This window comes from Zonotrichia albicollis, chromosome 1 (assembly GCF_047830755.1).
Source record: "Zonotrichia albicollis isolate bZonAlb1 chromosome 1, bZonAlb1.hap1, whole genome shotgun sequence".
Lineage (NCBI taxonomy): Eukaryota > Metazoa > Chordata > Aves > Passeriformes > Passerellidae > Zonotrichia > Zonotrichia albicollis.
Window position 1 is genome coordinate 107,838,455 of NC_133819.1, and position 27,088 is coordinate 107,865,542.

Consider the following 27,088-nt stretch of genomic DNA (forward strand, 5'->3'; position numbering starts at 1 on the left):
ACCAGTCCTCTCCCAGGCGCCTCCAAGTGTAGTGAAGTGTTGTCTTGGTTAACATCAATGGGCACAACCACCGGGGAAGAAGCTGTGCAAGTCAGGTTTTCAGAAGCACTGACACAAGACCTAAACTTCCCTCATTTTCAACGCAGCAGCATCCATGAGCAAGCCTTTGTACCCTTCTATCCCTTCTTTCACCCAAAGGGCAAGTTTCTCTTTCCTCCATTGCTTCCTTTTACCAACAGCTGAAGGATTTTTACCCTTGAGACTTAACTGGGAGAGCAAAAGGATGAAGAGGCAGAAGGGTTTATTTACAAACCAATGTTAGATCACCCATGTTCAAAAACAAAGACTGGTTTACCAGGAATGGATTCTGTTTGTTGATTTAGGAGAGGAATATTGGGATTTTCTCTTAGATCTTACATGGAGCTTTAGTTAAACTTTTCTTTAGGCTGAAGCCTTCCAGCAAGGAAGGGTTTGGAGACATCTAGACTAACTTAAACCACCTGTTCTTCCCCTGTTGGTATACCATTTATAGTGAACTGTGCTGGATTTTTACAGAGCACAATGGCAGTGTTTCACAGCACAAAAATTACAGGCACGACACCAGCTTTTTAACTCCCACACCAGAAGACTAAAAGAACCAACCCTGTTCTGGTCCCCAGATTTTTTCCCATCTGTTTGTGTATCAGGAATCCCTGGGAATGCACAGGTCTCAGCTCTTTCTCCTCATCTCACACTTCTCCAATTATCACATGCATCCAAATTAAAATAAAAGGAGGTAAGATGGCAAATCTCAACATATTTATAGAGTGCTAAGAAAAGAGCAAGCTCACCAAACAGTAAGCACAAGACTTTCATGCTGGTTTGCTCCCTTCTTGCAAGGAATGCTCGTGGCAGTCACTGGCTGGGGAACAGCACACTCGTGATGGCCTCCCCCAGCCCTTCACAACTGAGCATGCTGTTAACTGAACAGCCACTCTGGATGGGGAGGGAAGAGAACACGCCAGGAATAGATTAGAAAGAATTGCAGAGCTGAAGAGTCTGACAGGCTGCGTGAGGGAAGGAGGAATGGTTTGCAAAATTACAAATATGCAGAAAACTCAGGAGGCTGTGGCTTCTAGCGGTATTTTTTGTTGACAACCAAAGAAGCCTGAATATTGGGGTGGGAGTTTTGCTAAAAAAGAGAAAAAACTACTGAAGAAACAGTAGCTGTGAAGTTTTAAAAAGACACGTAAGATGCTTTTATTTCTGAACTGCTGTCATCCCACTCAGTCAAAAAAGATTGAATTGCAACCATTTGAGTTGGATTAATGGTCTAGACCACACTGTTCCCCCAGTCCCTTGCCACATGCCAGCACATCTGCAACCAGAAACCTGAGCCCCAGACACCTTCTTCATGTTGCCTTGCACCTGTGAGTGCTCACAGCTCAGAGCTTCACAGCCTGTGAAGCAATTAACACCTGTCAATTAAACTGCCTCATGCAGTCCTTTTTAATTGGGAAAGATGTAGTTCTGTCCTCAGTGCAGGGCAGGAGTGCGCGGTGGGCCTGGATCCCACCTGGATACATTGGCTGCTGCTTAGTTACATGCTGGGATAAAACCTGGCTGTGCACCCACCCACACCCATTCAGCTTTCCTTGCAAGAGAACCCACAGCACTGACAAGAAGGGAAGAAAGAGATCATCACCACAACTGTCCATGGTAACATCCCTAGAGGAAAAGGGAGAAGAAGGGAGAACTGAAGCAGGGACTACCCAGTCATCATCATTGTCCGTACAGTCAGCATCATCTTCATCTTCACCTTCATCTCAAGGAGTGGGCGTCTCTTCTCCCAGCAGCTGTGAGAGGGCTAAGAGGTTGCTGAACCAACAGCATGATTGAATTGCAACTGTTAGCAACCTTTCTTCTGCCTCCAAGCTCTGAAGGGGGCTTTTGAAGAGGGCTTAGTCTGAGCTCTGGCCTCCCACAATGCAGCCAGGCATGACTGCACGTGGGCTCCCCATGGAACACAAGCATTTCAGCAAAACAGCAAAGCTCAGGCTCAGACTTTTGAGGTGGACTAAGTCCAACACATCTCCAAACATCAGTAAGTTGCAACTCTGTCAGTCTCTTCTAGTTTTGAACATTTTTTTCTAGTCAAAGCTAGACCAACTCCAGCTTAATAAGCAGCCCCAAGGCATTTACATCATTTACATGCAGATCTTCCAAAAGCACAGCATGTTTTTGAAAGCTCAATATTTAATGCCTTCCTCCAGAGCAACGTCCTCCCATGAGCAGCAGAGACTGTGGTACCAACATCTGGCCTATTTCCATAGACCAAGAAGACAACAAACAAAACCAGAATCAGAACTGCAAAATGCTCATCTCCCTGACAGCCCAAAAGGTTCATTCATATTTTCTGAATACAAGACTCTGCAAGCTGCCATCTGCCTGCCAGGGCAGCCTGTGTATCTATACAGAATGAAGGTAAATTAAGACAACAAGACGAATAGAAAAAAAAAAAAGAAAAAATTACTTTTCCTTTTTTTTGGTCTACTACATAATCTTTCATTTCCTCAAACCTGAGAAATACCAGGCCAAGTCAGACCTCCACCAGTCTGGAGCAGAGGAGGCATTGCATTCAGATGTACTTTCTAAGGAACACTTCAGATCACAGTTTAAATTATGTATTGTGCAGATGCATAAAGAACTAGACCCCATTTCCTCTTTTATTTCATGTTATGTGCTTTTCTCTTGACTGCTGCTGTCTAGGCGTCTTATTTTCCTTCTCCCCTCACCCCCCCCCGCCCCTTTTTGTTCACCTTTTATTATTTCAGTAAGCACAAAGATAAACAGAAAGAAGCTGATGCAGTGCTGGGAGTTGGGTCTGGCTGACTCTTTCACATGGTGCATCTGGAGCTGCAGACTCCACCCTTCGTCTGATTTATTTTAAAAGCCTGCTGTGTCCATTAATGGAAAATTGGACCCTGTTCAGGCTGTGATGGTGTCCATGAACAGGAAAATGGAAAGTTTCAGATTAAAGCTGCAGGAGACCAGGAAGAAAAATATCTGGAGAATTTAATTGATGGTGGCAACACAATAATTGCAGGCAGATATTAAAGAAATGGCAGTCTGTGACCCAAAGCAGATCCTTGGGTCACAAGGAGGGGAGCACGAACGTCTGCAAGGCCACAGGGCTACGGAATTAAAATATTCCTCACCAGCAGGAAGTTCAAACATTTTGCAAACTGAACACATAGGATAGAACCAGTATCACTGTGATGTTACATTTGCTAATAACCATGCAAGTTATTCACCTCTTAAAGATGTGAGACATATCTGATGACACCCATCTGATTTGAGAAAGTGGTAGGAATCTTGAAGAAGTCATTCTGCAGTTTCATTAGAATAAAGAACTTAGAGAAGTCACCTTTACTGAAAACCTGATCAGACTTTGGGGAAGCCCCTCAAGGCACATGGAAAACAATCTATACCAGGGTTGCTGCTGTCCATGGAGCAGAAGACAGTGAAGAGACTTTTCAAATCCAACCAAGCTTAGAGCCTAGCAATGGGAATCCTAGGGGGAAAATAAATACATTAAAAGCTGTAAAACCACGCAGAATTGCAGCTTTAAAACCCACTGATTGATATAATAACTGTCCTCATATGATTTTTTGGGGGATTTTTTGCTGTTAACAGTGTAGCAATAAAGTAACAGAATCGCTGTAATTATGCTACTTATATAAATCTACCATAGAATACAGGAGAAGATGAAACCACTATGATGAAATGGAAACTTAATTCATTCTACAACCACCCCCCCACACCCCCACACCCCCCCCCAAGAAAACAAAACCTTAAAGAATGCTCTAGCAGAAATCTCATGCCATGGTCTTGCTTTATTGTTTGTTTTTAAACTGTTACATGGAAAATGATGATAGAATTCTATAGCAGGAACATACTTTTGGGGTGGTCAAAAATATTTTGGGCTACTTGGTACCTTCCTATTAAGGCAAGCCAGCCAAATCTCCAGTCCATGAAAGAATTTGTCATGAAGTGAGTTCATGAAATCTCTCAGAGAGACCACCATGGTTAAGAGCATGTTCCATTCTCTCCTTTCCCTAAGAAACGCAAACACTTGCAAAACCTTTCCGGTCTTTAGTTTTGGATGAAATGATTGCAGGGACTGGGAGGTGGTGCAACATAATATTCCATTCTTTTCCTCCTGCTAGCTGAAGCCACAGCCTAAGACATTCCCATCAGCACTGCCATCTGTTTACAGGAGCTGTATCTAGCCTGAAGCCCATACTAAGGGGAGAGAGGAGCATGATTGACACAGAAGATTTGATTTGCATCAGTTTAAAAGATTTGGCTTATTATCTTATGGTGCAGAACACAGTACTAGACCCAAGTTACCTTCAGTCTAAAAACCCCTCCCTGATTTCCCACCATCTCTTGGAGCCACAGATGCTGGCAGCAAGAGGTAACACAGCCACCTCAGCTGTTTTCCACTGCATCTACTCCTTTAAAACTGACTTTCTATGGTTTCAAAGAGGGGTTTGAACCAGAATGGTGCCTTTGTGCTACGTTTTCAGAAACAAGAAGAGTAAAAAACATAAGAGGGACTTTGAAGGGAAAGGGGAAGTTATCCTATAGTTTTTACACTTATTTTGTAGCAGCAGGTTAAGGGTTCCTCTGGCAAAATTTTCAGTGGTGCTGCCTTTGCAATTCAGCATTTGCTCTGATGAGCTACACTGCTTCTCTCCAAACATTTCTGAATCACAGAGGGTTTGTTTTATGGGTTGGTTTGTTTGTTTGTTTTAACCCAAAAGAAAACACTATAGATGAGTTTTTTCCATCTGAGAGACTGCGGTAAGCAACTTACCCATACAGACAGCTATTCACAACAGGAGCCATTCAATTCTTTGCTCAGCAATTTTAATATTCCCCTTTGAATACAGCTGAACCACATGAAATTCTGTTGTGTAAGGCTCTCCTTCAAAGTAGAGATTTATTTTCTTTGGTAACAGCTCATCAAGTCTTGAGGCTACAACCATCTGTGTTAATCTCTGCACAGTCTGTTCTTATTTATCATCAATAATAAGACCAAGGAGCACCCATGCTGAAGACAATATGAACAGACAACTATAATAAAGAAATAAAAGCTGCCTTGCTGAAATTTTTAGCTTCTGTGTCTATCCTACATCATAATTCTTTGACCATAACTGGAGACACCAAATGAGGGAAAACAATTAACTTCACCCAAAAGGAACATAATGTTTGAAAGAAAGTTCAACTATGTTTTCTGAGTGGCCATTATGGGAGTGATTTGCAGATCTCAGGCTTTGGCAGGGAGTCAGCCGACAGCAGAATGGAGAAGAGAAGAACTTGGAAGCTGTTTGCTTCTGCCTGCTAAAATTTATTGTGTCTCTTACACTGCAGCTATGGGGATGTTCTCTACTAACTGCTGAAGCTTCCTGCACAAGCAGACCGGGTTGTTCAAATGCTGGCAGGCGAGATCCAGGGCAATGCCTGCAGAGTCACATAATAGCAGTACCTCAGGCTTGATCTCCACTGCCACTGAAATGGGGCTGTCACTTCTGTCATTCAGCTTAAATGGGAAACTCACTGTAAGGGCTGAGCATGCTGAGCATCCTTTGCAACATGCTGATAATCTTTTTCCAGGCATTGGACTGCCCACAGGGTTGCAGACTTATGGGCATGAATGGTCTCAATTAAAATTTCTCCTGCCTGCCCAAACCTGAAAGAACCTAATTTGCTAACTTGTGATGGCAACTGGCACATAGACCTCTTCCCTGAGAAGGCAAAGAACAGACCAGTTTCTAGGTGATCAATAAGAGAGAAGTGACTCCTCAAGAGATGTTTTCCATGTTAGAGGCCAAGCTCAGCCCTTGGCGTCCCAGAAGGTTTGTGACAGAGAAACAGCAAAAAACCCTTTTGGTTTCTGTCTCTAGCCAGGGCTAGAGGGGACGATTAGCCAGGCTAGCTTGGTCTCCACAGCTTTCAAAGGAAGATCTGAGAAATATTTGCCTCAAGGTGTTTCCCACCCCAGTCAATGAATGTTTTCTGGTTTTGCCATGTGACTGCTAATTAGAGCCACACAGTCCTTACAGTGGACATGTGCAAATCTCCAAAACCTTTCTGCTTAGCAAAAGCTTCATGGCTGAAACACAGTCCTTTTAGCAGAAACTCCAGCCCTCTTGTTAGTCTAACTGGTGTCAGTGACACCTCTTCTGTGCTTATGCATGGCAAACAGCGTTCCCAGCTCTCCACTTTCCATCTTCATTGCCTAATGACCCAGATTCAATCTGAATAACCATTTCCTGCAAACAACATCAACCCTTCTCCTTATCAGTTTGAAAAGGGCTGTGCTGGTTGTTTTATTCAGCCAGCTTGCTCCAGGCAGGTGCTGTTCTCACACAGTATCACAAGGCACTGGCTGCCTGCAACTGCAGCATAAACAAACTTGTTGGTGCACCAGCCTTCCCCATGGGCAGCGGTACAGAAATCTGAAGTTTGAGTGTAAACAGGGATCAAACTCCTACAGGAAAATGGGCCTGGCCTTTGATTCCCAAGCTGTACTGGCCCTCAAGTACTTGAACCAACATGAATCTTAGGGTAGAGCAACCACTTCTTCACCAGCCTCACCTATGAATGTGCAAGTTTTCCTCCCTCTGAAAGCCATGTTTGTCAGGAGTCATCAAAGGTACAGGACTGCTGATGGCAAACAGGAAGCAGAAAAGCTCAAGCAGTCACAGGGTTTCCCACAGCCACATCTGTGAGTGCAGTTCTGGGATCTCACCCATTGCCTGGCACAGAGAGAGACACACCCATGTCACAATATTCTTCTATTACAGCCTTCTCTATAGGGGCAGCAAGTTCACAGTTGAACAAGTCCTGGGCTATGTGTTTGTAAATCTTAATGACAGAACAAATGACAAAATTTGCTAATCACGCTCCCAGTGTAGCTTTCAAAGGGGTTTTGTATACCAACAAATCAAGAACTTAACATGCTGGCTACTCCCACCTACTGTGGAAGCCAAGGCAATAATTAAAAGGTAGGAGAGTAGTGTGACTCCTTCCCATCGCAGATACTGAAGATTCCCCATCTTGGTGATCAAGAAGAGAGCACAACTTTTTTCCCAGCATTATTACAAGAACCAGTCTATTTCCCAGAAGAAATCAAGGCTTACACAAGGACACTTTAGTTAAAAAAAGGGTTAAGCTTCCCAAACCAGGCAAATAATATGGAAATAGTTACACAACCTTCATAGGCTCCTCTAATTCCTTTTTGGGACTAAACAGACATGTATTTATAATACACCCTAATTTAAAAAAAGCAAAACAACAAGCCCACAAAGAAAAGCCCCAGCCCCCACCCCCAAACCTATGAATAAGAAACACATTTTCAGAAGCAAATCTCATCCCATTTTATCTCCTTGTACAAAAGTATACCAGCCTCAATTTGTTTTAGTCCTGTCCCCAATCTCCTTCCCCTCACCCACGCCTTCTTTTCAAACCAAATGAGCCTGTCCCTGTGTCTATCCTCTGGAACAGGATTAAAGTTTCACACTGAGCCTGTTGCTGGGTTCAGAGCAGCAGATGAGCTGTTTTAAAGCTGTTCATTCAGCTCTGGGCAAGGCAAATTCGCCATGGAGTTTTCTTCAACCCATCATCTCCTTTAGCTTACAGGAGATCGAGAAAACCTTTCCTCAGCACTCAGTAGAGCTCTCAGCAACTAACCTTTCTACAATACTTAATAAAGCATCGTTTTCAAAGCATATGCTATGTTGACATCACATTTCTTGAATTCTTTAGATCCTGTTTGAGGGTGGGAAAGGAACATGTGTGTGTGTGTGTGTATATATATATATATAAATATATATACTCATCCACCAACTCAGATACAGGTGTTACAAAGAGTAACGGTAAATCAGAATTCTATCCCTTGCCAAATATATTAACAGGTACAGAGCTTCTTTAAAAAGAATTTTAAAAGTTTTCCTATTGCTTTTTGCTAAGATTACTTGCTCTTCAAATTTTCAGCTTCTATTGAAAGGCTAGCATAAATTCTCTGCCAACACAACATAGCAATAAGCAATAAAAGATTCACTTCAGTGTTAAGTATCAGGTTCATTTAATTAATTTAATAACATTTTCTGCTGGAAGCTATCTTACAACCACCAAATCCAGAAGATTGTTTCAAAACAGAATCCCTGTGGCCTGCATTTTTGTAATCCACTTGTAGTCCATATCCAGCAGCTTTACTCTTCAAGTCTTTTTTGATGGCACTTGGCTTTAAGCAGATACTCTCTATGATGAAGGCCAGCCACATGCATGAGTCATGCCACTGCAGTGGATAATGAAAGCCTTGTCCCAATTACTTTGTAAGAAAAAAAAAGACATTTGGAAAATAGGTGTAAGCAAGGTAGGATCAAAAAGGTATGACATGATTCAGGACCATCTCTGTCAGTGATTTGATCAAAATCAGTGGATGTGAAAAGGGCATGATGGGACAGCCTCCAGATGCCTTTTAGAAAGACCAGCACACTCCATTTTTTCTCTGTAGTCTCACGTGTTGACAACCCAAGAATAGTGAATTCCTTAAATGCTGGATACCAATCAATGTGGAGTGTTTTGTATGAGCTGAGCAACAGATCCAGCACTTTGCATTCAGGCATTAATTGATGTCATTGCTTCTCTGCAACCTAAAAGAGCTCCTCCTTTCTCAAAGCTGTGTGTTCAGCACTTTGCATTTTTGACTGACTCAAAAAAGGTCAATTAGATAGAAATGGTCCAACCTTGCATGTTCCTGCTTCAAATTACTTAACATAACTTTCATAAGTCCTGCAAGAGCCATTTTAAGCTTGAGCTTCTGAGGTTTCCTGCTTTGAAGATCACTTTAACAACCCTGAAGTGCGTTCTTTATTATGCAGCATCCCTCCTTCTGTGGAGAGCGGAATGAAAGACCACGGCACTGCTTTCTCAGGAAATCACCAGGTTTGCTCTACCCCATCCCCTCCAGTGCCCAGCCTCTGCAAGCAGCCAGTAGTGCCTGCCCTGCCCACATTTCTCCTCTGCTGCCACTGCCTGCTCACCCAGGGCTCTGAGGACCAGGGAGCCCAACCAGCTCTGTGTCTCTGCTGCCTTGGGTGCCACTGGTGGGAACATGCACCTTCCCAAGGGCAGTGGTGGAGAGCCAGGGTCTTCTTGGTGCCCTCCCAGAGCTGACCTTTAGGTTTGTATGACCTGCTCTGCTCTGGCAGCTGAGATGCCATCTTGGGGCTTTGCAACTGCTGCAGGTCACCAATTCCTGGCTGCCATCCCCAATCCAGCACACATGTGTTGAGAAAGGCACCACTTGCTCCAACAGCCAGAAGTCCCCCAAGGGCTCTCTCCCCACCACTGCTTTCCCCACACAGGCTGACCCTTTGACAGATCACTGTGAGCAGCACTGAACCAGCCCTTGGCTCACAGGACTCTCCCAGAGGCAGATGCCACACTGGAACCTGGCCCTGCTGGCCCCCCTGCCTGAGCAAGGAGGACACCAAGCCATGCCTTCAACACCTTAAGACAAGTCCAAATATGCAAAGATGGATTTTGAAGGCCACCGAGCTCTATTTCCACCCTAATCTGAGTTTTCAGCAAGACTGATGAGCTTCATGCTGCTCTGCAGGGGTCATGTTTGACAGAGGAGCCCAACTCCCCTGCTAACTGTGGTTCTTTGATTTGCTTATATAGCAATCAGTTTAAACCTGTGCTTTTTACTTACCTCAAGCAGAGTCTCAGAAATGCAAGACACAAAAAATGCGAGCAGAAGTTAAGCAGTTCAGTGTTGTTTAACATGCATGAGTTAAATAAAGAGGCAGCTGCCTTACTGTGCAGGAGGATTCTAATGCAGTATCTGCAGGCCCAGAATTCCCCCAGAAATGCTTGTTGCAGCCAAAAAGGCTTCCTGCAGCCATGCCAAGATGCCCTCTGATCAAAGTGCTATTGCAACCCTGGCTGCTGGTTTGGACTCTGCCTTTCCACTGAGACCACCAGCAAGAAAGCAAATGGGTGTTCTGCACATTGCTAGGAACGGCACAGGCAAGACAGAGGAAGAAAAAAAACCAGACTGCAGCCTACCCTTGAAAGTTATGCAAGAAGAGAGGTACAAGATGAGCTTTTCCCACAGCAAGGGTTCCAGCTACGATTGCAAAACCTCGGCAGTCACGCAGGGACTCTTCCATGAGGTCTCCCAGGGTCACTGTTCTCTTCAAAGTCAGCAGAGAGGTGGCACAGCAAGGATCCTACTGCATTGGCACAACTGGCTGGCAGAGAGAATTGTCTGGAGAAAGCCAGAATGCTGCAGCATCTGCCATCACTCCCAGCACTGTGAATTTACAGACTGGAATGCCTTGAGGACCCATGGCTGGCTGTGTCATGGCTCACTGGGTGTATGGGCCCAACTTCCCAGGAGGCTCATGCTGGTTTCTGGACTAGTGCTCAATTCAAGCATTTATTTTTTCATGCTTGTCCCTCTCTTCCCCCTTTCTTCCCAAACTTGAGTTTTACCACCTGGCTAAAAAATGGCTCACACCAAACTCAAACCAGAGTGGGACCAAACATACACAGACAGCAGGCCCATGTGAGGAGACCTTTTGTGATAGACTGAGATCAGCTTAGGTACAATATTGACCAGAGTACTTACCTTTTAAGCTTCTCTTTGCAGTAATTTTTTTTTCTGAAAACCAACTAATCTCTTTTTAAAATTCTCCAGTCGTAGAAACTGACTGCAAACATTTGTAAAATTTACCTTCTTTGTAAACCTATAGTGTTTTATTTGAAATTAAAATGTAGCCATATTTTCAAGCCCATCTGGTTGAATTTGTTAGATTGAAGCTTCTGGTAACTGTAGGCTTAGTTAACCATGTGTCCAAGAACCATGTGTCTTGCCTAGACTAGTTACCCAGTTTCTATCTACAGAGAAATATGCACTTCCTAACATAGCAATCCATTCAAGAAGGATCATCTCTGTGAGAGCAACCCTCTTTCCATTGACCATGAAGGAAATTTGGTCAGCTTAGATTAAAGGACTACACTTTACATATCTAACAAGTGAGACGAGTCTCTTTCCACATTGAAGATTTGTTATCAAATGCTTTTTACCATGTAGACCTTTCTCACAATATAAACTCATCATTTAATATTACTTTCACATAGATTGCAGGCTCTAATATATCAAGGCTAATTTCTAACAACCATTAAGCAACCAGAAGTGAAATTATTTTAAGAACACTTGAGATTAATTTCCTTACACTCTTATGACATTCATTCAAGGTTCATGTTCTTTGTTTCCTCTTGCAATAATTTAAGAGACAAACCACTGCTGGGAACAGTACGTGTCCCTCCACCCCCTCCAGCTGACAAAAATTGGCAGAGTTCAAGAGAAATCTCAGCAAATGGGAGAGAAAAAAATCACAAAGAGCAATCACTACAGATACTGAGATTTATTGCTGATTTTCCCTTTCTGAAAGGCTGTCAAACTGCCACAGTTCCAGAAGGGGATTATCTCCACAAGCCCTTTGGCCTCAGTCCCTGTGCCAGTTCAGACAACATGACTAGAGACCTGTGTGTGGCAGCTTGCTGCTTACAGAACAGTTGGAGACAAAATCCATCCTTCCACCAGATCCTGAATTTATACATTGTTTGGTATGACCTGCTGTCTGCTTCAAACAAAAAAAAAAAGCCACTGGGGCATCCAGTGGGGAATGCTGCTTTTCCTGAGTTTAGCTCCCTGTGCAAGAAGCTGCTACTGAGTGGTGCTCACACAGAGCCGTCAGCATGATACAGTGCAGTTTTTTCTTTACCACATCAATCTGATATAGTTGGTCTTGTGCTTTGAGGCAAAGGCTCCTTACCATCTCTGCCAGCTATGCTGCTTCCTTTCCAGCACTATTAATAGCATAGGTTCTTTTCTTAATTTAAAAAAAAACAACAATAGATCCCTTTCCTCATGTTTGGTTGCACTTCTTCATTCCTGCTGCCACTTTTTTCATAATAGTGTCTCTAGGCTGCAAGTCAGCTCTGTTCCAACTGGAGAGATCTGGTTCCTCTTTATGTGCCTGTCCTTTCAGTGTAAACAAGCAATGCTTCTCCAACTCCACCGACCACAAGGCTGTAAACAAAGTATATCACAAATTTAGCATCATGCAAGTCCTTCTACTTGATACAAAAAGGTATTATTTTATCTAAACACATTCCAACCTAGAGACGGTAACCCAGGTGATTTTTTCATTTGTCTTGCTAAGAAAATGCTGAAACCCAAAATATCTTATTTAAATGATCTCATCAGAAATTACCTTTCCTGTGTTTTCGGGCTGGTGCTATTCAGTAAAAATGCACAGACAGGAATCTAAATGGAGAAGGTTGCCCCTAGTTACAACAATAGCTGCACACCCCTACACTAGCAAGAATAGAAACAGGAGGCAAGAGAGTTTGAACCTTATTAGCCTATTGATTTCCTCTTGCAATTTCTGTTTGTATTCTGTCATGAAAACTTGCCACTTGACAACATCAGGAAGAGATGTAAAGCCTAGGTTTTGTGGACAAGGTGAAATCTGGGAAAACCTTTTTGTGCTGGGGTGATCCCGTTGGCACAGTGAGGCCAGTAGAAATTCCTGTGTTTGTCTCTCTTGGTGAGGTTAAAGGAGCTGCCCCAGCCAAAAAGGCACCTGTGCCCAAGCACTCCTTTCCTGTGCTGCTCACAGCACAGCCGTGGCATTAAGGCTGCTCCCCAAGAGTCAGCCCAGGAGCAGGGCTCCAAGTCAGGATGAATGGTTTTACAAAAGCCTTCCCTTAAATATGCTATCAACCCACTCAATGCATGCAATAGTTAATAATCCCCAAGTCTCCTCTGTTATCTCTCACTGCTGACAAGAATATGGTAAGATGCCGACTCTTCTCTCCTTTTAGAACAGTGCAAAGCTAAGTGTACTAACCTTTCATCTTAGCCCCATGGCTTAATTAGCTTATGAAACAGAAAAGCTCCTTACTGAACTTTATAAACAAAACAAACTTCTGTTAAGTTCATTTCTAAGAGTACTTTTTTTCCTTTGGAAAAAAAAAAGCATGTAAAGCTGAAGGCTCTTTGGTCTAATAGCATTACATTCATTTAAATCTTAGCTTTGGTGAGCTGTTTTAAAAACCACATAATTGCCCTTGTTCCTGAGAGGAAAAAAATATTGTATAACAACTGCACAATATCTTACAATTCCACAGTAAACAGCCCTGGAAAGTAGGTGCTACAGACAGTCTGTGAAGGTCCACTGGGAAGACAGAATAGCTTTGGTGCGCAATTACCAACAAGGAGCAAAAGGCTGCAAGGGCTGCAAGCTTTTCAAAAAGGGTCTAAACCACTGAGTCTAGCCACTTGCAGTTGGTAACAACATCTGAGTGCTTTTTTTCTGGAGAGGGTTAACCCCCATGTCTTATTTCAGCTCCAGTTATAAACACACCCTATGCATTAACTCCTTTGGAATCTATGGTTAGATAATTACCCTTTATCCTAAAGGAAAAAAATTCCAAAACACTACATAAAAAAAGACCTTAGAAATATTTTTCCTGTTTCAGTAGTTGTGTTGTTTTCTAAATTTTTAACAGAGATTAAAAAATAAATCTGTCTCTGACATACCATTTCAAAAATGAGACTGGCAATTATGTACAAAAGATAATAAACTGCCCAGCCTTGTTCTGTAAAAAGATGCCTGTACCAGAGCTGTTCTTTAATATCATATGTCTTACATCAGAGAAGAAGAATCCCTTTCTGAAAGACTTGAAATCTTGGGATCCACATGCCCATGCAGTCCAAATTACTAGGCAAATGGAAACCATTGTTATATCTTCAAGATGAAGCAGAGCAAAAATCACAGCTAAATGCCAGCCATTGATTTTACCTTCATTTTCCCTTGTGGCAAACCCTCCAGCTTCTGTTTATAGTGGGGTGACAGATAACTGCACTTGCCCATAGCTCAAAAATTAACATATGATATTGTCCACGACCACACTGGAGCAGCACTAAAATCCTCAGTGATCAATGTTCTCATGAGTACTCTGCAGCTGCTATCATCCAACAAACTATTTCCAGAGCTTTGCTGCTAAGTCAAGGCACTGCCAATGCACAAACACTAACAGAATTAAGATTTTAAAAATAAATAAATAAAAGAAATAGTTTTTTTTTAAATTATGACAATCAAAATGTAACAGTGGCCCAAGGGCTAAAGCAAATTTTCTTGTAAACATACAGATGTGTTCATCATTTATAGAAGTTTCAGTCCATATAGGGCAGGTGGCATGTGTGCAACTACATGCATCTACTAATGCTCACATTAGCAAAGGTGCACATTAATAAAGGTACACATGAATTTTTAGTGCAGATGTCAGTGAATACAGATGTATAACCAAAGCCTGCCTCTAGCACACACGTGACAGACCTGCTCAAACACATGCAAAACATAGTGAATGGCCTAGACTAGGAGTGTTTTGTAGTTGCTTTGACATTGGTTAAGTCTCTGACATGCACAGGCAGCATGTACTTCCTAGAGCTAAAAAAAAAGCACAACTTACTTTAGCATTTGAGACTACATGTGCCTAAAATACAGATAGGAATCCATATCAACACATAAGTAAATGGGGCCAGTCTGAACTGGAGATTCTCCTTTCTATAAGGCTCTTATCACACCTGAAGAAAGGATATGCTAATTCCATTCAGTGCAGAGTTGAATCTTTAGGATGGCAATAAAACTGAATGAATCATGAATCAAGTAGAAAGAAAGAAGCTTAGAGCTTTTCAAAAGTAAGTAGATTTGTATTTCTATTAACAAATCTGTCCTCAGAGACACAAGCCTAACCCCATATTGAGAAGTTATTTGCACAGCAGAAGCATTTAGGAGCACCAGCCATGCTCCTTTGACTGTGTGCTACACAAACACAGATCAAAAACACTGCCTTGGACCGAAGAAGCTTGCACCCCAATTCTTTATATTACTACCTAAAAAATTCAGGTTAGGTGATTTGTACTGTGTGGCCAGACATTAAAAAATCCAGATATAGCTCTGGAAAAAGTTTATCATCATCATTTTTCTCCAGTTTAATTTTATGCATTCACAGTGTGCAGTGTGTTAGAGAAACTTGAATTCACTCTCTTGGTTAAAAAGATACTGTCAGCAAACCTTGACTCCTGTGTTTTACTTCCAGTTCTCCCACTAAATCGCAGCATGACTTTGAATGGGTCATTTATTTGCCTATTGGATCAATTTGCCTCACTGTAAGATGTGCTGAGTGAATTGTGGTGAGGCTTAATGTCTAAAATGTCCATGTTCTCCCACAGAGGTAGAAAAAACACTTTTCTATTACTGTACTGCATCCATCATTGCACACCTGGTTCTCCTTACATGCAAAATAACACTGACAGCAATAGAACTTGACATTTAAAAATATTTCCACATGAAGCACTGTGTGAAAATTCATCTTTACTGTTAAACAAAAAGCTCATGTAGACACTTACCAAGAAATTGTTAGTACATTGGCAGTCATGACAAAGAAGAACGGCGATAAGCTAGCAGTGATAACCTGTTAAATTGAAAAGAAAGAAAAAACATTTTGTGAACTTGTGATATCACAAATGAAAACTAAAATACTTTTGCTGAAATCCAATTTCCATGTGTGCAGTCACATCTTCTTCTTTCAGTTGAAGATAGTACGATAGTCACACATGACAATTCGATTTTGACCCCAACAGAATCCAGGACAGAGGCAGGGCAGGGAACCAGAGCAGGGGATCCCTTGTCACATATCCCAGCTGGCCTGGCCTAGGAGCTTGCTGGCTTTTACTTGTTGACAGCAGATTGGGGAGAGCAGTCGAATCCCAAGTTTGGAAAGCCTTATATTTCTGAGAATGAGAGTTTGAAATGTGTTTATAGGTGTATAAAAACAAAACAAAAATTAACAGGGTACAGGGTTAAGAAAAACAACACAACTTCAGTAGGTTTATGTTACAAGTCTCTCATTACCCCCAGGTGTTCTGGGCAGAGAAACTAGAGACAAATGACTTTGCTTTCCAAGTCCTGATCCCAGAAACAGCTAAATCCTGACGTACAATGCTTTGTAACAGATCCCTGCCTCAGCAGCTACGGAGCCACCACATCTGCAGCCTGCGTGCAGTTTTGGATGTTTTGCTGCCAGATGGATAATGTAAAATGGAAAGAGTTCAAAGAACAGTGACAGAGTCATTAGATGGGGGGATTGATTTTCAGTCAACAGTTAGGATAAGCAATGCCTGTGGGAAAGGAAGACTTGGTAGTGGTTTACAAAAACTTGAGAAACACAAGCGCTGAGGAATGAAAGGAACTATTTAGGTTAATAAAAAATTGCCCAAGGAAAAAAATGAAACATTTAAACAATTATCAGTTAAGATTTCCTAATCATTGTTTGCCTAGTTGACTCCCAGGGGAGACAGCAGAAACTTCATTCTGTAATCTATTACTTGTTAAAGCATTACTATATGTGCAGTAGGGAACCAAATGCCATTTTAGAGTAGATTCTGTGCACCAGAGCTTGGACTAACAGTCTGTTAGTCAATACCTGCTACAATTATTATGGCCACATTTTAAAAGGCAGGCTCTGAATCTGCCTGGAGTGTAATCATCTCCCAGGCAGGAGTGGCAGGTGAAGAAGAGAATGTTCTGTGTCCTCTTTCTGGAGTCCCGTTCTATGAGTTAGGTGAAGAGGGGACAACAATCTAAATGCAGCAGTGAGACCATGCAGTGCCACAGGAGCAAAGGTGTTCAGTAGGGACTGCACAAGGCGTGCCTCCTCTGGCCTCTTTGGGGATGTTTTCTACTTATGGGACATCCAGGTGTGCAGGTGGCATTTTGCTTCCTAGATATTACCATAACTCACACCTTGATTGTTCTCCATGTGTCTGTAGCCCAGGCCCCTGTCAGAAGAAATTAGGCAGGAGATGGTCTTGATCCAGACAGGATAACACATGACTGCAGGCCCACTCCATCCCTGCTCAGCAATCAAATTGCTGGTACCAATACAACCACAGACACACCTCCTGATACAAACTTCACCTGAGTTCAGTGTTTTCACACTTCCAGCCACAGAAGTGTACAGAACAGGCAACACTGTATAGCTCCAAGCCAACAGAAAAAGTGAGCTCCTACTACTAGGGAAAATCAAAGATATGTATCTTCACCTATATCCTTGTAACTATACATGTAAGCAAACATACAGCGTAACATGCATTCTCAGAAGAGACTGACAGAGGACAAGGACAAGTCACAAAAGAGTTATGCTTCAAAACTCAAGATCATATTGCAACTGTGCACATTCAGTGGCCTGTCTCATAGTTATTTGTAGCCAGAGAGAGCTGATATCTACTCCAAACAGTAGAAGTTAACTATTCGGGAGTTGAATCTTCATGCACATGCAAGGCTGAATATACATTAGTTCAAAACCAGTGCTCTAAAATAAGTTTGCATCTTGTTCTAGTGGGCTGGGTTCTCCCCTCACAAAGAGTGCAGCAGATGCACTGACCTACAAGGAACCATTTCTCATTTACTCTGGTGTGAATGCTTCTGGAATTAACTGTACTGAGCTTATTTTAGGTTAATGCTAACTTATTACATAAAAATATACAATACCAATTACCGACCATGTAAACAGAAACTAACAAAGGATGGCAGCTGTGGCATGCACAGAGCATTATTTTCCTAAAGTTCATCTCCTCAAAGAAACTGAAGTGCTGTGTTTGAGAAGTGGCACAAGCTAAAGTTGTGTCACCCACTCCCTTGTTGAGCCCTGTTTATTAGAAACTTGAGAAGAGGCCAAGGGCAGAGAAACAAGCATTCAAGAAACCTCCAAAAACAGGCCCTATCAGAAACAATACACCATTCTACTGTGATCATCTCAAACCTCTGCAAAAATGCAGGCTGTAGCCTTTTGGACTACTGTAGCTGAACACTGTTGTATTTTTGAGAAATTATGTAAGAGTGTCTCAGTGCCAAAGACAAACAAAATGTGGGTTGGAAGAGCGCATGAAGTAAGTGTGTGTAAGGAAAGAAAAAACAAATCACAAACAAACCAAAAGGAAAAGGCGTTGCTAAAATGTCTACATTTGATGATTTATCTAAAAGAAGAATATGTTTAAAAATGAAAAACAAGTTTTCAGAGAAGCTAACAATGTCATTTGTTCCAGGGAAGAATCTAAATACTAGAGACACAGTAGAGAAGGTAATTTTCCTTTAAGTACATTTCAGTATTATCTGAAGTGTTTTAAGTGCACATTTAGTTTGAAAAAACCCACCCACCTACACTGATGTTCTGAATGGCCTTAAAATAAAAAAAAAAAGGAAAACCAACAAAATAAATTCACAACAAGCCAAGTGCAGTAATCTTTCTTTCTTCACTTTAAAGGTCATAGTTGTCCTCCTAGGCATTTAGATGCTTTAGTAAAAGGAATGAGTTTTCAAGACAAAAGAAAACAAGTTAAAGGGCAAACTAAAGTTAATGATTTCCAAATATATTTTGATGCAGAATCTGTGAAACTAAGAGGTGGAAAGGAAAATTTTAATTAGCTATAATATGCCTATTTTGAACAAAGCTCCCCAAGATTTTGACATACAGTCACTAATTCTATCAAATGGTACAAGCTGGATGGTTGAACGCCAACTATTTTGGAAACAGGAATAGCTCCATGGACTCTGCCTGCTTTTAAAGGAACTATGACCAGTCAGTATTACGAAAGCTACTTTAAAAACATTCATACCCGGAAATTTTCTTACAAAATTCTGACACGGCTTTTGATGATTAGGAAAAAAATTCAAGCGTAGCATAACTTAACAAAACATTTCCATGTGAGCTGAAATTTTTCCTAAGAAATCATTTCAAATCCTTCCTTGCATGAAAAATCAAATCAAAACAAAACAACCTCCCCTCAAGATTGTTACTTAAAATAAATCAGTCTAAGTTTATTCTGCCATTCCATTGTACTGCAAAAATAAGACTAATTTTAAAGGAACAATTTATTAACACCTATTTGTCTTGGTTCCAGCTGTTTCTGTAGTTCAAGTCACTGAGTTATTCACAAGTCATTTTAAATTTAACCAAAAACCTTGGCATTTCAAATTGTGCTTTGTACCTCAACCTAAACCAGTTCTAGTTCTTTACAATATGTATCAGCATTGCAGGAAAACGAGTATCCTTGATACTTCTATGGGATTAGGTCTGAGGAGAGTGGGTTGGTCCCCTCCACACAAGAGATTGGGCCTGAATAGTCAGGGAACAAAACACATAAATACTCCAATATTCTTCACATAAATAGTCTAGTACAAGGGATCTGATCCTGTTTCTCCTGGAACAGAAACCAGGAGAAAAAACAGAGCAACTCAGCCAGTTAGAGGCTTCAAACTTTTTGGTTTCAGGAGATCCCCAAATTCAGGTCTCCAGTTAAAAGGTGAAAACTTCAGGCATCCCCATTATTCTGGGAAACCGAGAAGGACTCAGTTGCCATAAAACATTCCACACATTGTTTACATTTCCATTTACATTTAACAAGCTCCTATCAAGGACAACACAGTACTCAACCTCAGGATCCAAAGAAATTAATTCAATTCCAGAGTTCTAGAGTTTCCTCCTTACCAGGCTGAATTAGTGGCAACTAGAAAAACAGTGGTATAATTGAAATGCTGGATAACAGACTCATGAAGCAGAAATATCCCAATGTGTGGAAGAACTTGTTGCACAGTAGGGATAAATTCAGTACATAAAATCACTTCTGCACAGGAAAATAGTAGGCATAGGAATAAATATGCTCCAATGCGCCCACGTTTTCTAAATCTGCTTTAGTGATTCCTGAGTGGAGGGAGGCACAATTGACACTAGCTTTAAAGGGTTCCCAAGGAACTTTGACAGACAGACCACTGCACAACTCATTATGTGAATGATTTCCTCCTTTCACCCTATCACTTTGGTCAGATAAGAAAAAATTTCCAAAGAGAAAGTAAAATTTTTCTCATAAATATTGTTTTAAGAAAATATGAGGGGAAATGGAGTTTATTTTGGAATAAGAGATTAATTCAGTTAACAGATAACAAAATAAAAAATAAAGACTGGAGAATTTCTAGCTGTAGACATTAAGAACAGGTAAGATAATTACTGAGCCAGCTTCCCTCTTAGATGTTTTTCTTGAACATATAACATCAGAAAACTCTGATAAGTCTGATATGCGGCTTGAACACAGGAGGTGGCACCCTAAGGGTTCCTGGTCCTTGGTAATGCACAAACTTGGATCCTGGGAGATAAAGGAATGTGGAACTCTGCATTCTTTGCTGCCTTGAGTTCTCCCAGACCAGCTGTGGTTACACCACAGACTCTGGAGTGTCCAATTTCGATTGATTCAAACCAGACATCCCTGCCAGATAAAAGTGTCATTCTTGACCAAGCTATCATGGATCCCCTTCAGCCCTGACTTTACAATCACTTCAGAGAAAGATTTTCAGGCTGCAGAAGCTTGGTGCAGGTTTTGAATATTTAGCATTTCTGAGTTGTTCAGGAAGATATTGTTTATATAGCCAAGAACACCAATGAGGACATTTTCAAAAATTAGATTCTGATTTAATCTTTCTATCTGGAATGGAAAGATATGGTGGGGATTTATTCCTGACATGACCATGATTTGTTAGTATTAGCACTCTGCTTGTACATTCCATATAAAACTATGTTTTCTTAAAACTTTTAAACTGCTAAGAAGTTAAATGTCATAGTTCTCACTGTGAAGTGAACACAGAATACTTTACAAAAGTTTTCTTTAGTTTGTGTACACAGAGCCAATCCTTGTAACTTCACTTCCCCAAACTGCCAAAACCTCTGTCCTTACAAAGACGCGTATTTTTTCCAAAGAGAGTGTTTTGAAACAGCTCATCAAGTTCACTCACTGTTCAAAATAAATCATTCTATTTACCATTGGGTCATCTTCTCAAAACATCAGGAAAAAGATTCTGATGTACGTAACATTTGTTTTCATTCTACTGTCGGAATTAAAGTAATATCAAGCTTTTTATAGACATAATATTTGTTCTGTCCCTCTTCTGCATGGTTTAACCAGCTGCTAAGATAATCATCAAAAATCACCAGGGAAATGGATCATTGTTAGGGCCACTGAAAACAGCTACATCAAGATAATCCAGTGCTACCAAAAAGATAAAAATTACAGCAGGAAAACATCAATAACAACACAATTTTATTCTTGAGGGAGAGCCACTGAAATAATTTCCCGCATTTAAGAGTTATATCTCTTTTGTACATATGTTTACCACAGAGTAAGCATATGTTACATGAGCATACAAAATGTTTCCATGCCAGGAATGGAAATATGTCAAACCCCCCCCAAAATCTTCAGAATAGAAAAAAAAGAACAACTAATATTTTAATGCCATCCTCTGTATTCATTAATTCACATGAATTTTCTAAGCTTTTAATACCATTTCTCTTTGTTTGCATGTATTTTCCATCTCAGGTGGCCTACAAGCCATTTCCATCTAGCTCTCCTCTACTTTCCTTCATCCAAATTTAAGACAACGAAACATTGCCAGATGGGTAAATTCTCTGCAGCTTAGCAATAATACTTTCATTCACACACATCCAGCAGCTACAGAACCAGTTGAACAGATGAAGGCATTTACTGGGACAGCCAAATACATGGAAGAACACTGAGGGACTGGGATCTCCGCTGTCCAAACCCCAACTGATGTGGTCCAGCATGTACTGCCAAGTCTTTTTAAAATAACCCAGACTTGTGAGATTTTTATAGAGCAGGTGCTGACTGTGAGGTTTCAAGCTGCAGAAAGTCAGCAATGTTTAAGGAGAGGCACCAATGACCACCTGTAAGCTCACTGATTGTGCAGGGCTGGTACTGTCCCTGGAAATCTGACATGAGTTGGCAGCAAAAATCCCTGCTAAATATGACAAACATGGTACGTGCCCTCCCTCACAAGAAAGAGAGGATGGGACTAGAACTAATGTCAAGTCTGACTGGATTGCTGGCATTTGGGCAAGGAAAAAAAAGTACAGACAAAGTGTGTAGAAAAAAACCTATTTTTTTTCCTATGGTGATCAAACAAAACAAAGCATTGTTAGCAGCAGCAGATACTGTGCACAGGAGATGTCTTCCATTGTGAGCAGAATTAAGCATCTGAATGAATCCTGCATGCAGAAACAGACCAAAATCAAAGTAGCATTAGCTATTTAATTTTAGGTCAGCTTTGGAGATGATCACAGAAAAGAAACTTCCCTGGAAGCTTTCAATTATATTGCCTATTGCAATGACAAAACTTTCCATGAAATCATTAGAAGCTCAAAGGCTCTTCACAAATCAGTTTTACCATACCAAGGTCAATCTCTGGTTAAAAAAGATATAGCAAATTCAGGCAAAATGCCTCTGACCAACTCTCCTTTAAAGTCTCCTCTCCCTAGATACTAATTTAGTTGTATTAATCAATACAATGAAACAAAGTCTGAGACCTTTCAACTTTGTTCTGAGGGTCTGCTGTTACCAATCAAAAGTAAGGCAAAATTCGCTGCTTAACATAAGGGCTTCAGGTGATAATGCAGCCCCCTAAAGGAGCACTGCTAGTAAATCCACTGACAAGGAAGGGTTCCAGTCAGCCACACAACTTTTTCCAAGGAAAGGTAATGAAGCTTTAACCTTGAACCACTAAAATAATGGCTCTTCCCAAAAGAAACAGTAATGCCATGATCCTTCCTGAAAAGCTGAGGAGCCCAAACAAGGGAAAGAAACAATTCAAAGTGAAATAAATTGGAGGAAAGGGGAAAGCAAAACAGGCTTCACTCTCGATTCTGCCCATTAGTTTAACACTAACTTGAGCACATCTGCTGTGTTACCCTCAGCCTGACCAAAGTGTAGACGTGCCCTGAGGGATTTCATCCCCTGACAGACTTCACTGGAGACTGGCAGCCTATGAAATCAGCCGACAATGAAAGGAGTTTGTGCGTTACAGCATACTTAGGTGCACATTGCTCGTAGGAGGAGCAATGCTCTGCTCCAGTCTTCTGAAGGAAGAAAACCCTTTAACCCTTCTGAAATACAAGCTGCTCCTTAAAGGATAACCTGGTGATGCTGGCACCATGGCAACAGTGGCACCATGGCAACGGTGACAGTCAGTACCTTCATGATCCACACAGCTTTGATCCAGCCACACAGAAGTTTTTCTAGCTGCTGTAAATCTCTCTAAGAACATTTATTTCATATTTGCCCAAATGCCTGCACTCATCCCCTTCTCTAAAGCATCTATTTTCTAAAAGGAGGTTTTGGCCACTCTCTTCTGCCTTTTCTTTATATTTTATCTTTCTTCTTTCTGTGGTTTTTTTTTAGCATTATAAAAGCAATAATGGTAATATCCAGGGCTTAAGAACACAATTAATTCCATGTATTGTAACTCAAAGGCAGGCAGAGTTTCAACATGCCTTAGCAGTCAAATGCCTAATAATAATGATAAAACTTGGTTCTAGAGTTAATGAGTCTATCTGTATTTCATAGGAATAGATTTTGACAAAGCTTAAAATCACCTACATGTTACATTTAAAATATAGAACACTCTGAAAGCAGGGGGAGAGGGTAGATCAAATAACACACAACCAGCAACTCGCCCTTGAAAATATTTTCACAACAAAAGCAGGACAAATGCATGCCTCTAGAAAAATCATCAGATATTTTAGGGTGGTTTCTCGTTTTTTACATTACAAATACCTAAACCAATAATCTCTGTACTGCAGATGAATATTTCTATATATTGGCTTTTTGACTGCTATGAAAAAATAGATTTCCTAATTAGCCCTAGTATGTGCTTAGAGAGAAGATAATCCTCTGTATTTCTGTGGCTGAGTACCTCTATGCAGTTCCAGTATTTAAAGAATTAGGTATGCATCCTCTCTACTTTCTATCACATTTATGAAGATTTTTTTCAGTGCTGTTTTCTGTAAGTTCTTTTTTTTTTTTTGATTTGATGACCAATATAACCATGATGCTGATGCTACAAGTGCAAGGTGGGGCCAACAGGTGGTTGAATCATTAAAGCTTCCTTAAAGTCATTGAGCATCCTGTTTAACCAGATTAATGCATGATCAATGTACAATCCTTTCAGATTCATACGCTATAATAACTAGTTTTTAGCCCTGAGCATCATGTGAATATCAAAAGAACTGCTGAACTGCTGTCTAACTTCATCATTTTTTAATTCTGCATAAGACAAAAGTGGCCAAGCTATTGTGCCTGCACTGTATGCATCTCATCAGCAGTCTGGCTGCAGGAGTAAATGAACCATTAAGGTTTCATTTCTTGCCTGTGAATCACTTCTAGAGAATTCTCTGCCTTCACCTCTTCGAGGTATGTGCCACCTGTCTTGCTGCTCTCAGCCATACCAAGACTTTAAATATAGCTCCTAGATGGCCATTTTGAATCCTGGCCTTAATTTTTTTGTCTCTCCAGTGTTGCTCTCTTTTTTAAATTTTACAATAGCCACCACAAAGATATGATGATTATTTAAGTTGCAGAAACATCTTAGCATGTTAAAGAACAGTAAGGAAAGAAGGATATGTGGATTATAGAATGTAATTAAGAGAATCTATGTAAGAAAATTATCCTCTTATGAGAAACAGGATATCATGGTCACATTTACAATGATCAAAGAAGAATTGCCTTTTCAGCAAGACCTATATCTATCAATGTATAAACGTGTATCTATATATGCATTTACATATAAATGTGTACTATATATGTACACACTGCAGAAATACATAAATATATATGACTGATGAGATGGGACAGAACTATTACAAGCACATTATAATTTATTCTGCTTTCCTCAAAAAAATTCATACATTTAAAGAAAATCAAAACTCTTTGCGCCTTGGAAAATACCACATTGGGTTGAAAATTATGGTGATTGTAGTGAATTCCTTCTGAACAACAAATAGCCACTTTACACTACCTTCATTCAGACATAAAGATCAGAATTTCTGATCAAAGACAAAGCCACAAGAAGAATCATATGCCCTCTACTATTGGAGATAATGCCCAACACACCCATTTTCTCTTCTAAGACTAAGAGCAGTGACACCAATCTTCAGTCTATAAAGGGGCTATAGTACAGAACCCAGTTTTAACAGTACCTCTGCTCATATTTTAAATATTTCTCTTACATGTGCCCATCTGTAATCCAGATACTGTTATTACTTTCAGAGTTCCAGTTCTAAGGACACAGCCTGCACAATTCTTGTATAATTGCTGTTCCTGAGCATGCTTTGCTGATCAATCAATCAATCATGATCCAAACAGGTGTGTGCACATGCTCCAGACTAACAGCATCTGTTCAGGTCAGGTCTGCAAACAAGAGGCACAATCCACACAGCTGAAGCTTTGCCAAGCAAGGACAACAGAAGTCATTTAATGGGGGACACAAGAAGGCTTCTTTATACCAAATACATTTGATTTTCTTTGAATTTGCTGAGAAGCATTTTGCCCATTCTTGCTATTTCACCAAATTTAAGACCCAACACCCCCTGTTTCCTGTAGATGCTTCATGCATTATAATGATATGAATTGATTATAATTTACTGTACTTTTCCTGTATCTTTTCAGCCTGTCAAGGAGTCTCTTTTGCTTATATGCTGCCTCATTACTGCAAAGGCCTTAAATGGCTCCTGACATTTAGCTTCTCCCCTGAAACTTCCAAGTTCAGAAGCTGACAGTGCAATATGATTCATCATCTTGTTAATATTTTATGAATTATTAAATATTTGTGCAATGGAATAAGCATTTCAACAACAACCACAACTGTAAAGTTCTACCTGCTAGGACCACAGACAAAAACTGTATTGGACTAAGATAAGGTTGAATCAAGTATTGGATGATGGCAGAGGATTTGGGAGAATTTATGAATCTCCCCTAATGCAGCAAGTCTGGCATCACAGAAAAGGAGGTATTTGTATCTTGACTTTAGCTGATACAAAACTTACGTCTCATGGCATGAAGGTTTTTAATCTTTCCTTTTATCTCCAAGAAAAACTTCCATAAAATGTCTACTATTGCTGAAATAGCTCAGTCCCTTGGAACCTTTTAAGCAGATCCAAGCCTGTAAAATATCTCTTTACTTTTACTCAGTCTCAGTATTATCTTTTCCTTCAGACACTGAATTTTACTGATCAATAATATGGTATACTGTGTAAAACAATTACTTTTTCTATCTGTTTTGAGAAGTATTGATTTTCAGTTTTGAGCAGCAGTCAGCTGTACTAACCCTCTGCTGCTGCAAAACACCACAATGAAATACACTTCATTTCATGTTATGCTTAGCAAGAGCTAGCCTTCTGGCATTCCAAGTTATTCTTCATCTCATGAGATCATGAATATAATCAAGATGAAACAACCATGATCTTCCTTGTCACATTTAAGTGGTGAATTTAACAGCCACACTGACAGTTTGCTATGGATATCTGGCAAGAAAGGAGCTGGCTCGTTAGGGAGGAATGAGCTCAGCATCTGCCTGTGACTATCTTCTTCCCAAGTGCTGGATGCCCATGAGTGGGCATCAATCAAGAATCAATCAGGTTACTATAACTGCCTTGCAGGAGAGGATGCACTTCCAAACAGGTGAATCATGACCTCCACAGCAGCAGCTCAGTGCTGGCTCAGCTGGCATCCAGGAGAAATGAAAAAGCTGGTTCCAGCAGACAGTGTGTATACATTAGATAAAACCTTCACAAAACACAGAAGCCTGAGAGCGGTAAATGCCCCCTGAGCAACCTGGGAACCCAACAGCAACTTTTCCATATAGGCCTCAGGTGAGTGAATACCCACCCAGCTGTGCACTCTGAAGTCACTGCCATAACTGGTCCAAAGATCCAGATGGGAACTAGCCCAAGACTAATCACATGTGGAGCCCTTTACCATAGAGGGGGGTGATGAGTGGTTGAGTGGGATGCTGCACACATTCTCCGAGATTGCTCTTTCCATGCCAGATTGCCTGAA

General features: G+C 40.8%; 1 protein-coding gene across 2 annotated transcripts in view; it reads right to left on the reverse strand.

Moving 5' to 3' along the window:
* Positions 1-11,474: 11,474 nt before the first annotated feature.
* Positions 11,475-27,088, reverse strand: part of TMEM241 (transmembrane protein 241) — a 54,863-nt gene continuing 39,249 nt past the window's right edge. For both annotated transcript variants that reach the window (XM_074549591.1, XM_074549582.1), the window contains exons 14-15: positions 15,545-15,609; positions 11,475-12,157 (exon numbers count right to left, since the gene is read on the reverse strand). In XM_074549591.1, coding sequence (XP_074405692.1) covers positions 12,097-12,157; positions 15,545-15,609 — 126 coding nt within the window. In that variant the 3' untranslated portion in view covers positions 11,475-12,096. The remainder of the gene's footprint in view (positions 12,158-15,544; positions 15,610-27,088) is intronic.